Source organism: Magallana gigas, chromosome 3 (assembly GCF_963853765.1).
Source record: "Magallana gigas chromosome 3, xbMagGiga1.1, whole genome shotgun sequence".
NCBI lineage: Eukaryota > Metazoa > Mollusca > Bivalvia > Ostreida > Ostreidae > Magallana > Magallana gigas.
Window position 1 is genome coordinate 34,663,163 of NC_088855.1, and position 13,212 is coordinate 34,676,374.

Consider the following 13,212-nt stretch of genomic DNA (forward strand, 5'->3'; position numbering starts at 1 on the left):
TTTTAAGTGACACTTCTTGAATTCGATATTGTTTCGTTCTTGTTACACCTGAATGTTCAGTTAAATGTATACTAAGATTTTATCCGCGCGCGTGTGTGTGTGTGTGTGGGGGGGGGGGGGGGGATAATAACAATTCCAGCATCGAATATTTTGATATAAATATATTGGATAAGCATGGAGGGGACGGTGTCTGATAATATTACCACCGCAGCAGCTGTCAACATAGATGATTGCGTATGGTATTATTTATGAAAATACCGGTATTAAAAACGAAGAATTTGGTACATTAAATTTTTTTTTTTAATTATGTCATTTTATTTTATATACTTCGTACATGTATTTTGTAGGTAGCGTTTTAATTTTAGAATTTTAAATGCTGGAAAATAACTAAAATCGAAAACTTAAAAAAAAAAAAAACCCGTTCCTTTAGAGGTAAACGCTTTTTTCGCAAACCAAACCCGTTGGTGGCCCCTCCTCGCCGCTCCGCATATGCATTTTCCTGGCCTTGTTTGTGGGCGGGGATTACCTACGCGGTTGTGGTCAGTTTTCTGTGTAATGGCCCCAACAAGTAACCTTGGACTGTTGCCAAATCGTTTTACGCACTTTTACAAATATAAACATATTTTGTCCATGACTACAGAAAAATCAACGTAAACACAAGCACTCGCTGCAGTAAAATAAATATAAAATTATTCCGAAAAATGAACCCGTGGTTTTATAACATATAAATGATTTATTGTATGTTCTATTGTTTAGGGTCCGCGAGCAGGCGTGGGCACGCTAATTGCGCGCGCTTTTGAGCTGGCCTTGATGGCTATCTACTTTTCACTTTCTAGCGATGCCCCCCATCGCCATACTATCTGGTGGCCATCCCGTTTACCACTGTACAGTGTGTGAAACAAAACAAGATTGATCTCGCAGCACTGTTTGCTCATGGAGATCTGGTCATTACAAAACAAAGGAGAAAGTCGAATGTTGATGGTAAAGAAGAATAAAATTTATTGTTTAATGTGACATGTCACATAGATAACACACAAGAGAAAAGCTTGTTGGACAAAAATATTCTTTGTCTCGCTACAGGAAAGGCCTAGTAAATTAGAAGATTTTCCTCTCTTTCAGCGTAACGTTAGCACCACGAAAGCTCGTATTTGTAATAAAACTACAAAAAGCAGCGCTTTATTTATTTTAGAGTTAAAATTAACTTCTTAGTACATATATGAAATTGAGGCTAGATAATGAAGCCGAGGAATATCTTCTAAATACAACAGACTTCCCTTGTCTACATATACAAGTTGAATTTTACATACAAGCATATATTGCAGCACTGATTTAAATTATTTACTTCATTTTATGAAACGTAAAAAAGCACATCATAAAAAGTTTTCCAATAATCACAAACACTAGTTCAGAGGGAAAATGTGCATTGTATGCAAATCAAAATGTCTTTTGAAAAAAAAAGTTCTTTTAAAATTTTTTAAATGAACACCATTTTTTGAAAACACAACATACCTTTAAAAAATTGACAATTGTATACTAAAACATTCAAAAATATTTTTCTTTTTGTTTTTCTGTTTCCTCTCAAACATTGCTGGAAAATTAAGGTCTATGACCATAGCAAACACAATTTTTGTTAAACATGTTTACCTGTGGGCTAATAAAAACAGAATATGATATGAACATACTTGTATATAATAAAACAAAAAGGTATACTGTGACTTGTGGCAATTTGTAACACATAATGGCTGCCTATAGTAAGCTATAAACTACGATTTTCAATTAAAAAAAAAAAAATCACATTATCTTCGCTGTTTTGTAAAAAGAAAAATTGTCTTTTGAGATAATGTGTCACAAATTTCTCTTGGAAATAAAAAAGGAAAAAGAAAAGAATGATAAAGAAAGGGAAAATAGTCACAATTAAGGATATAGATATCTATACATAATAGACCTGCGCTTTTTACCCGTGTCTTAATTCAAGGCATATTTCATTCCAATGTCTCGTTTCTGCGAGCAACATTGAATGCTTTTTCTCTCCGTTATAAAAAAACTTTCAAAACTATACCACATTATCAACAAAGAACAAACATTTTCTTATACAAAACTATCTCTAAGGGTTTTTCCATCCGTATAAAACCATCTTTAAATAACAATAACATGCAAACTATGAGAATACAACTATACATATACACCATTTCTCATGAAAAATAACAAACAAAAGCTAAAACTTTGTGAAGCAAAAAGAAAATAAGTTTTTTTAAATATGATATTTCTGAAAAAATGAACTCTAAAATTGAGTAGGGTTTGAAATTGGTTTGAAAATACCGAAAGAAATATAGAAATATAAAAGAAAAGCATTAAATACAATTAATAGAAATTGGCCTTAAATATTACAGTATGTATAGATATGGCCAAAACAAACAAAACTACAAAATTAACAGTTTCAATATCAGCATAAAATAATGCCAAAATTTAAACCTTTTAAACAAAATTTCAGAAATATTACCGGGTACTTGGGTTTGGGTTACACAGATAAACTGCAACATTCAAGTTAGAGATTGGATAATTGGGCGAGAATTTATTGCAGAGAGAAAATTATTGTATTGTCTGTGCCACTTTTACAAAATGGCAACTAATTTCAATGAACTGTTGAAAACCATAGCTCTACTGACATAAATGGAAGAGGCATGAGGTAGCGAAGTTTAAAATATAAAAATTTAAATATCACAATGATCCACAACAATGTAACTATATTTATGTACTTAAGAGAGCAGTTTTTTTTTTACACTGATAGACATTGAATAACACAACAGAAAAATATTATTCTGACATATGACTTTCAAATTGAACAACTTGTAGACAGATTTGACAAATCTTTTGCATCTAAACTATTTTTTTTTTTAAATAACCAGTTAGATCTATATTGTTTTAAAAGGACTATAAAAATCCAGAAAGTTGACTATCATAGATAGCATTTTTATGTAATTAAAAAGCTAATGACATGATTGGCAATTTGATACAATGTAACAACATCGAATTCACATTGTTATATGAAAGTACCATAGCTAATTGGTAACATTTTCTATATTCTATTAGTAGTAGTATTGACCCTTTCCTTCCGAACATGCCTGAGAAAATTCTCCTTGAAAATTATCATATATTGCTTTTCAAAAATGTCGTAAAAAAGATGAGGTATTTTTCCGTGTAATTCCAGTATATTGTCATTTTTCCACATTTGAGGTATCGCCATAAAATACAATAAGGATTAAAACCTTTGGAAGAGAATTCCTGAAACCAAGTAAATCAATGAACTGTTTAAAAAAGATTATATTCATTACATGGGCAAAAGTTTAGGTTATATTCGTAGGTTAAACATTAAAAAGTTATGCAAAAAATTGACATCCAATAAAAAGTGTACATCATTCATTTCTTTTCATGTCAGTACATGCATATATTCATTTCACTGAATTATTAGTTACAACTGAGCGATTTTGAGGTTTACTACAAGTGCAAAAAGTTGGGTTTTTTTAATTTTCCTAGGTATCACTGTATCCGACTTTCTTTCAACTCACTTCACAGATTAATATCATGGTCACTCTTACCACATACATAATAGTTTGCCGACGAAGTGCAAACTTCTCATAGGAAGGTTTATACTAGAAATCACCGGATATGGTTCTACAACTTCTACTTGCATTCTGACTCAGTGAATTTGATTCAATTATTTTGTGTAGTACAGCCTACAAGAAATCATGTGCAGCACTACAACAGATAATCTCTGCAGTGCTAAGCCACCTGAACTGGATTTTCTTCCACCGCCCGCCCGCCCCGTTAGGCCAAATCAGTTAATCTAATTGAACAACCAGAACTGATTATGTATAATATTTTGCAATATCATACTGTTTTTCTTTCTGCAAAAACAAAAGCTACCTTAATGGATTTTCTCCCTCGTACATTAAATGTAAAACATAGTTTTTATCCAAAAAAAAAGAAGTTCTTTTCAAAATACAAAAACCTTTGTTAAACTTTGAAAAAATATTTCTCTCAATTACTTAGCAGCTTTTTTTCAAAGGTAATGAGGTAAATTTTAAATGGGCATAGTTGTAGCATTTCTAACTGTATTTTACTTGCCTTTTTTGCCATTTAACAATTTTTCCGACAACATACACAATATTGAAAAGGGACATCAGATAATTCTTAATTTTTTTAAGGGAAAAAAAATAGTTAACATGATTTTTTTTCCAAGCAGAAAATAAACAAATCTGCTTGTATACAACACTGGTTTCAACTGATCCACAATACTTTGTACCTGAATCTTGCACCGGTCAAAAACTTTTTAAATGTATTTTTGAAATACATATAATAGAAAAGGGGGACAGTTAATACCAAAACATTTCTGGACTCCATGATGTATATCCTCAAACACAACTTAACATCAAAATATCTGCTAATGCTTTTACAACTACACATATTTCTATTAAAAAAAAAAAAAAAGAAACAGATGAAAAAGGTGTTTTGGTTACCATTTAGACCTGATGAGAACTTCCGTATCCAAAAATTTGATCTAAAGCAAATTTGGGTTGCTATTAAATATTTTCGGTTTCGATTTTTCCTAACCTACAATCTTTCACACATTCTACAATAAAAATGTGAAGAAAAAAACCCCTCACAGTATATACAAGAATATTAGTAATGTGCCAAACAGTTCTAAAGATCTACTAACATGCAATAAAACTAGGATATATAAAAGTTCTGTGTGTAACACACAACTGGCTAATAAATCCTGCCAAGTACTAAAGATAAAAATTACACATCTGCCTTGTTACGCAATGTTATGTGCTCCTTGGTCAAGCCCCATGGTGTTACCCCTGTAAACACATCTAAACAGCTGACCAGCTTGCATGAATCAATATTCGTCTCTCTCTAGGGCCATTATAGAGTATGTGTGTAAATACTACACCACTTGACTTGCAGGGTAATCTGTTTTGTTTTAACAAAAAGCTGGATACAACTAACACAGCAGCTATATATATGCATTCCCCCTTGGGTAATGACTTCTTTTCTACAAGTTAACTCCTAAAATGACCTTTCAACTTTGCTCTAAATTAACCACAATCCTTCTCTTTACTGACCATTTTCACTACATCCAAGCCTTGTTTACTATGGGAAAATGCATAAACTTTGCACAAACATGTACACACGTATTAAAGATTGGCTAAATTTGCAAGGACAAGTATAATAATATAATGCAAGTACTATACAAACAGGTACATAGAAACAAGCTGAATTGAACACCTAAGCATTTAAGCTAATAAATAATCTCCATACAAGCAGTTATATTTTTGCAGTATAATACTACATGCAGATACACAGCACAATCCCTGAGCTTAAATGTGTAATAACATTTTGCCTTTGGCATTATTAAGATAATCCTGAGATAGCAAAATAAAACGGACTGACCTGAGCAAGTTCACAAATGAAAATTTCAAAAAGTACGTAAGCTCTTCCTTAAAGGAAGAAAGCCATGAAAATGGGTTTCTTAGAAGACCTGCACACGATTATTACCAAAATCCACAACAATGATGAGACCCTCTGGGGACACACAAATTCCAGAGGGTCTGTCAAGCTGCCCCGGTCCTGTTCCATTGGTTCCAAACTTGCAAAGAAAATTTCCGTTTGGCTGGAATATTTGCACACGATGGTTCTTAGAATCTGCCACGACGATATTTCCTTCCTGATCGACGGCGACACCTTGCGGGCGCAGAAACTGTCCGTTGGAGCTCCCTTCTGTTCCAAGAAATCGTGCAGTCTGAAAATCAGGATGAATCACCAAAAGTCTATGATTATTAAAGTCTGTAACAACCATCTGACCCTCGTTGTTAAAGCACACCCCTCTTGGAGAGTCGAAGTGCTTCCACAAGGATCCTTCAAAGCCATACTTGTTGATGAATTGTCCATCCTGTGTGAAAAGTTGCACACGGTGGTTCCTGGTATCCGAAACTAACAATTTTCCTTCTCCACTGACCGCGATATCCCATGGATAGTTGAATTGCCCGTTTTTATTTCCTTTTTCTCCAAACTTCAAAATAAAGTTCCCTTCTATATCAAAGATCTGAATGCGATGGTTATCCTTGTCAGCCACTACTACTCTGTTCTGGAGATCCACCGCTACTCCAGCCGGACGGTCAAACTGTCCATTTCTGGTGCCGGAAGATCCAAACTTATGGTGAAACTGCCCATCTGGTTTAAAAACTTGAATGCGATTGTTACTTCGATCTGCCACTATGATGTAGCCATCCTTGTCGCAGCATACTCCCCAGGGCCGACAAAGCATTCCATCAGCTTCTCCTTCAGATCCAAACTGAAGCAACATGTTCCCTATAGAATTATAATTCCGTCCACTTCGCACATTGACTACAAAAGGACTGTCCTTGATGTGTTTGCCTCTAATGACAACTGATATAATATGTTGCCCCTCCAGCTGTGGCCGATATGTCACAGTGTAGGTCCCATTCTGCCTGTCCATAACATCAGTTCGATAAAGTGCTCCCTCTGGACTTTGGATGATACATTCTACTGGATCCCCTCCCAAAATTTTTGGATCTCCATGATGGTCTTTGGTATGGATTACAAAAAATGCTCCTTTACTTTTCAAGGCTTTTTTCAGTCCATCCCCAGTTGCGAAGCAGTTTGGAGCATAAGCGCTACTGGTTATAATTCCCATCTTACTGACTGCATTGAATAGTGCAGGATCTGGTGGGGTGAACAGGATACTATCATCTTCGTGAGGCTGAAGATGTCCCCTCAATTTTCTAACATTTTGCATCTCTGCAACCATTTTGTCTCTGGTTTTTAATATGTCTAAGTCATTACCCGTATGTATCAAGTTCTCAGCTTCGTCCACAGTTTGTAACAGAGAACTCAGTCCAAGACGCAAGTCATCCACTTGTAAATGGAGTGATTTTCCTTTGACCTGACGAATTTTTTCGACCCGACGCAATAAATCTCGCTCCCTCTCTTCTAATGCAGACATGTGTCTTCTCACGATGTTCCTGACATCAGTAGCCACCCCTTGTGCTCTCATTTCAACCCGTTCTGCCATTCCCTGAGTAAGAGCTATACTTTCTTCTAGAGCTTTAATACCCGTTTTTGCATCAGTAAGTAATCTTTCTGTAACGATTTTGGAATTTTCTATTGCTTCTTGGAGGTATATGAAACTATGCCCAACGTGATCCATCATTGTGCACTCACGACAAATTGCTTGGGAACAAGTGTCACAATAAAGACGAAGCACCTCTTGTTCATGTTTACTACAGCAATGATTTGGCCTATCAGCGATGCTGTGATGATGCATGGAAGAGGAATGAATGGAAGGGGAAAGTAGCTGGGGATGTTGATGAGAATGAAAAGGCAAGCTCATGTTATCCAATGCAAAGCGTTCTATATAATGATCTTTGGTGAGTCTTACACGTTGATGGGCTTTTACACAATGATCACACAAATACTCATTACAGATTTTACACACTGATGTAGCCTTGCTACCTTCATCACATGAACTACACCATCTTCGCCCTGTAATTGAGCGCTCTGCTGTTTCACCATTTTCGTATTCAGATTGTTGTGGAACCATGACATCAAAAATGTTGGAGATAAACTGATTTGAAGGGAAGGTGTCCACTCCTGCAGAATTCAAGGTCACCGATTGGCCACAAGTTGGACACTCCAGAATGTCTTTGGGCTCCACAGATGTTGGAGATGGGCAATGGTCCCGAGTTATCGCCCTTTCCAAACATCTTCGACAAAACGAATGCAAACATGGTAACATGCGAATATCGTCTGCCTGATTGAGACACAGAGGGCAAACCATCTGTTCTCCCGCCATCGCATCCGAATATGCGGCCATGTGCGAGGTATATCGAACAGTTCATGAGGTAGATCGGTTATCTTCCGGCACCCGCTTCCTCACTACATTGCGAGGTTCCCTTCTGTACGACGTTGAAAACCTGCCAAATTATATTCATAGCATTTATTATTCGTATTTACGACATATTCACGAGGAGTGTTTATAAACCGTATCAAATATTTTATCATTTGTGTAAGAGATTACTACTTACGATTGTATGGATGTTTTAATGATGAATCGCGGCGAGAAGCAGTGTATTCTTAGCTATACTTTCCTGGACCTCCATGCACGGCGCCATGTTCCTACATCAATTGAAGGCGGTGTAACCTATTTTCGTCGGCTCTGTCAATCAAAAGTATTCATCCAATCATTTCCCTTCTAATCTAGATCAACTATTTCATTCATGCTGGTCAGTTTTGTTTACATTGTAAATCTGATGTTCAGCTTCATTTTTACAGACGCTGGTCGATAATGCCTGTTTATTTCTTCCAAAAAAGTGTTGTAATTGCGGTTCCAAACGCATTGGTGGCAAGTAAACTAAACGTACAGTGTAAAATATTATAAGTGGGCGGGGCTTATTTACTACGCTATGTTGACTTTACATAAGGTCATTTTTGAGCCAGTTCAGGGCCTTATGACGTCGTTTCTTATTATATAACAAAGCTTTAACACCCCATTTATAATTACGAGGCACTCTACGGGGTTGAAAGATTGAATAGGATCGAATGTTTTCAACAACAACTACGGGAACATTGTATGCAGTAGGCCTATACACCCAACAGTAACTTATGTTATTATTTAATTAATATAACACTGAACTGTAAACTACAATTATTAATATTTTTTATAAAAGTATTTATTTGATTTGGTTTATTTGATGATAAAATTTTCTTTTACGATCCTTATTTATATATTGTTTGTAATAATTATATCTAAAAATGAAATAATTACAAAAAAATACAATGGACCAATTTGATTAAACAAAACTTGGTGCATACTTTGATGAAGGCTTTCAAGTATTCTTAAATAAAAGACACGGTCCCTCTAAATTAAGACAGGTACGGTAATGTGAAAAAAAGAATAAAAATGTGGTGATCTGTAGACACACTTTTCGTTGTTGTTACAGAAGAGCTCTTAATTTGTATCAGAGCTCACCTTTCAATTGAATATTAATAGTGATCAGCTTTTGTAAAAAAAAAAAAAAAATTGGGTGTGTGTGTGTTTTTTTTTTTTTTTTTTTGTTTGTTTGATTTTTTTTTTTTGGTAAATTTCATATGGAAATAAGGTTATATATATGGAAATTTCAAGTTAACAAGCCCCCTGATCTTATTGCTCAGACAAAATTCTGTTTCCACTTCGGAGATTATTCTGGGGGGTGAATGGGTTGAGGTAACGTTATGCTTGGTCATTTTTAACACTCAACCTCTTTGATGTCAAGACCTGAAATTTTTCAGAACCATTTTCAATTGCATTAGCCAATGCACACAACATAGCATGACGGGATTTTAAAAAGTTAATAAACTCACTAAATAAATATTTTGTCGGTCAAAACTTTTGTGTATGAAACCGATTTTAGCAACTTTTGAGTTTTTCATGCACGGTAAGACAAATATATACATATATGTACGCCTACACTAATATATAGAAAGTATTTTACGTCAGAAAGAGAACGGACTCACTTGATATGATAAATGAGTCTGGAAACAGAAAAGAACACATTTAATTCCACTTTGACCAACGATATATGGTATTCAATTGAAGCTACATGTATATTATTATTATTGTTGATAGGAGGGTCAAATAATTTAATTAATTCTAGAACAAATTTTAAACTTTGCAAATTGTTGTAAAACAATAAAGCAATTTAGCTGTTTGCGTCCTGAAGAAAACCAAATGTGAACAACATTTTATATTAATCTATACATCAATATGATTGTTAACTATTCTGAACAAAATCTCTTCAGCTCATTTTTGAAGATAAAAAGATTCTTTTTTTTTTTTGCTATTTAACACGAAAATTTCGCTGATACCGAATCTTTTCACACAGTATGTATATACGTAGTGGGTTACGTTTTCTTTATCCTCACTCCAGAAAATGCTTGCTACGTCATAGCCCGTATGAATCACCAAAGACACCATTTCATTGTTTATATACACATTTATCTCTGAATTATTAATCAGTTATCTTTTAATAGTCAATAAAAAATGTAAACTTGAATTTCATTGTCGAGAAGACATTAAAGAACGATGTAGAAATTATTTTACGTATACTATAGTATAGCCACTTAAACCATGCAAGTATACTCTGAAAATTGCGAAACGACATCAAAACGAAACGATACCCAAAAATCAATCAAAACGAAGCCTTAATACACAAAAGTGGAAGATTTTGTCAATCAATTTATCTTGGGCAACAACTGATCATTGACTCCAATTTCGGGTATCTACAGATTCGATGCATTTTTTTAAAAACTTTATAGCCTAGGGTGTATACCAAATCCAAGTATATACATGCAAGGATGACGAGTCCATAAACGAATACTCTGCCCCTTTTCACGATTCTTTGAAAATGAAAAAAATAATCAGGCTGATCGACACTTCAATTTTTTTTCATTGATAAAAAAAATCTATTACATCACTTAGTCCATACACACAAGGAGTTCATTAAATCTTATTGGATTTATAATAAAAGCCTTTGTCTATATTTATAATAAATTTCTCTATTTTACAACTCAGTATGCAATAACACTTATAATATGATAATACTTACATGTATAATATGTTATGATTAATAATGAGTCGTTTTTCTTTTTAAACCTAGCTTCTCCTTTGCTATGTAATAGTCGAACATTTACGTATTTACAGTTCCGTGTAGTCGAATTAGTTTCAATTTTGATAAAAATTACATGCAAATTAGAAAATATTCAAATGCTAGAAAGTTGTGTCAATATAAGATTAAAAAAGTATTAAAAATTTACAAATGCATGCGTGCATAACCGATATACTTATATCTTGCACGTGTACACTTACACGATTGTCTTATTCCCTTTTCACGAACAAAGCAAATTGGAACAAGAAAGAAATTGCTAAAATTTAAACCATCTAATTTACTGTACTTATACTGTAGTTTCAGCAAACACTTAAGCGGCATTTATTGGACGATGCCCATATTGTCATCTATTTTTATCTATACATTACATTAAAGTTTTGTAATTCAAAGAATTCAAAACTATCTATAAGGTTATGTTATTTGAATTTTATCATATGGTTAAAATGTACATAATCATATACTTATATACTGGTCATATTTTTTCTTCTCTACGATTTTGTTTCATTAAATACCCAGTAAAACGCCAAGAATTATTAGATGTAAAATAAACACCATTTTAGTAATTTCCCCTCAATTTTAGTTGTTTGAGTTTCGTTTTTGAAAGTGGGCAGCCTCATCCAAAAAATGTTGACAAGCAGAAAAAAAAATTTCTTAAAATCTCTTAAAACTCTAGAGCCTATCATTCAATCACGGTGTTTCAGATTTATTTAGAATACGAACGTGTTTATTGCTGTTGGATATCTGTATAATAATGTTCTGCAAGCATGTTTGCGAAGCTATCATAGGACTATGGTGCGTCCAAAGTATGTCTAATGATACGTTTTATAGTCTTTAATCTGTTTCTCGAAGCTCTCCTAAATTTAGGAACAGCCATAACTTTGTCTAAACTTTAGCGTAGCACATACCTTGTCCACAGGTGCTTGTGGACTGGACAGTGCACTACCCCCCCCCCCCCCCCCCTCCTTTTCTATTTTTTTTTTCAAATTTTTTTTTTTTTAAATTTCTTTTTTTAGTTATCGTTAACCATCCCTTATATATGTCTCCAGTCGAAAAATAACAGAAATATCACGACTCTGTGGCATTTTATATTCACACTCGTTCTCCCTATATATAAAAAGAGTTCTCTTTTTATATATAGGGAAAACGAGTGTGAATATAAAATGCCACAGAGTCGTGATATTTCTGTTATTTTTCGACTGGAGACATATATAAGGGGTTGTTAACGATAACTAATAAAAGAAATTTTTAAAAAAAATAGAAAAGGAGGGGGGGGGGGGTAGTGCACAGTCCAGTCCACAAGCACCTGTGACCTTGTCCTGAGACCATTGTTACAACGCACAAAAATTACGCACTTTTTTTTTTTTTTAAATAATTTTAAAGTGCGTTAATTTTGTGACCAAGTCAACGTACTTTGAAAAAAAAATACTTTTTTTCAAAGTGCGTTGATATCGTCGATATTAACGCACTTTGAAAAAAAAAGTTCAATGTTTGGTTGAAATAATTGATATTTTTATATACAATACATTATTGTTTTAATCTTGTTTAGCTCAATGGGATAGATTTGAATTAAGAACCGTATTCATTCTAAGCTAACTTGATAAACAGTTTCTTGGTTATAATTTTTTCCCTTTATCATTAGCTTATGTAGTTTTGTTTTTTACATAACGAACAACGCGGGAGATTTGAATTATCCAAATATGACATAATTGCATCTCTTAGCAACTGCCTTTTCCTTTTTTGCCAGCTCGTTTTTTTTAATATCACTGTACTTAATTACAACAAAGCGTATTTCTTTCCGTTCTTATGCGTTTACTCCAAGTTGCTAATATCATGTTTTTGAAGGAAAGATGAGGGGTAGGGGATCTTCTTCCTGTAATCAATTAAATGATGTACAGGTTATTGGCCTGTATCTTTGTTTAATCCTCACCCCCACCCCGTTTGCAAAGACGGTAAATTTGATTCACTAGTGTTAATAAATCATCTATCAACAAATTAGAAAATCATGCAATTCCAACAAATTAGAAAATCATGCAATTCCGGAACTTCTGATTTATACATATTTTTTCAAAATGCGGTAAGTGCCTCGATAAGGAAAAATGTTGATGTACATTCATAACGCACTTTAAAAAGTATTTCAAAGTGCGTTAATTTGGTCCCAAATTTAACGCAATTTGATTTTTTTGTTCCAAGTGCGTAATTTTTTCAAAGTGCGTAGCCGTAGAGTCTATATATCTACCATCCTAAAGTTTTATGGGTTCTTGGGACTGTTGTGATGCTTTTTTTAAAGACCGGTCAAATAATGCATAATAATCTCACAAACCTCAATTTCCTAATCCGGCGGGGAGGGTGTGGATTGTTGGGTACCGTAGAGTTTGGGGGTGGGGGGGGGGTGGGGGTAGGTTGGCATACTAATTTTTTCTAGTACAATATCAACGTTATCAACTTAATGTACATGTCATGTGCGTTTATTTTAACATATATAGAG

At 34.1% G+C, this 13,212-nt stretch overlaps 1 protein-coding gene across 1 annotated transcript; it reads right to left on the bottom strand.

Annotated features, from left to right (window-relative positions):
* Positions 1–975: 975 nt before the first annotated feature.
* On the bottom strand, positions 976–8,404 carry LOC105338381 (E3 ubiquitin-protein ligase TRIM71). Its single transcript, XM_011443482.4, has 2 exons — positions 8,109–8,404; positions 976–7,997 (listed from the first exon to the last, which is right to left on the bottom strand). Exon 2 carries the CDS (start codon positions 7,895–7,897, stop codon positions 5,534–5,536), a length of 2,364 nt encoding a protein of 787 aa, XP_011441784.3. The 5' UTR covers positions 7,898–7,997; positions 8,109–8,404; the 3' UTR covers positions 976–5,533.
* Positions 8,405–13,212: the final 4,808 nt, after the last annotated feature.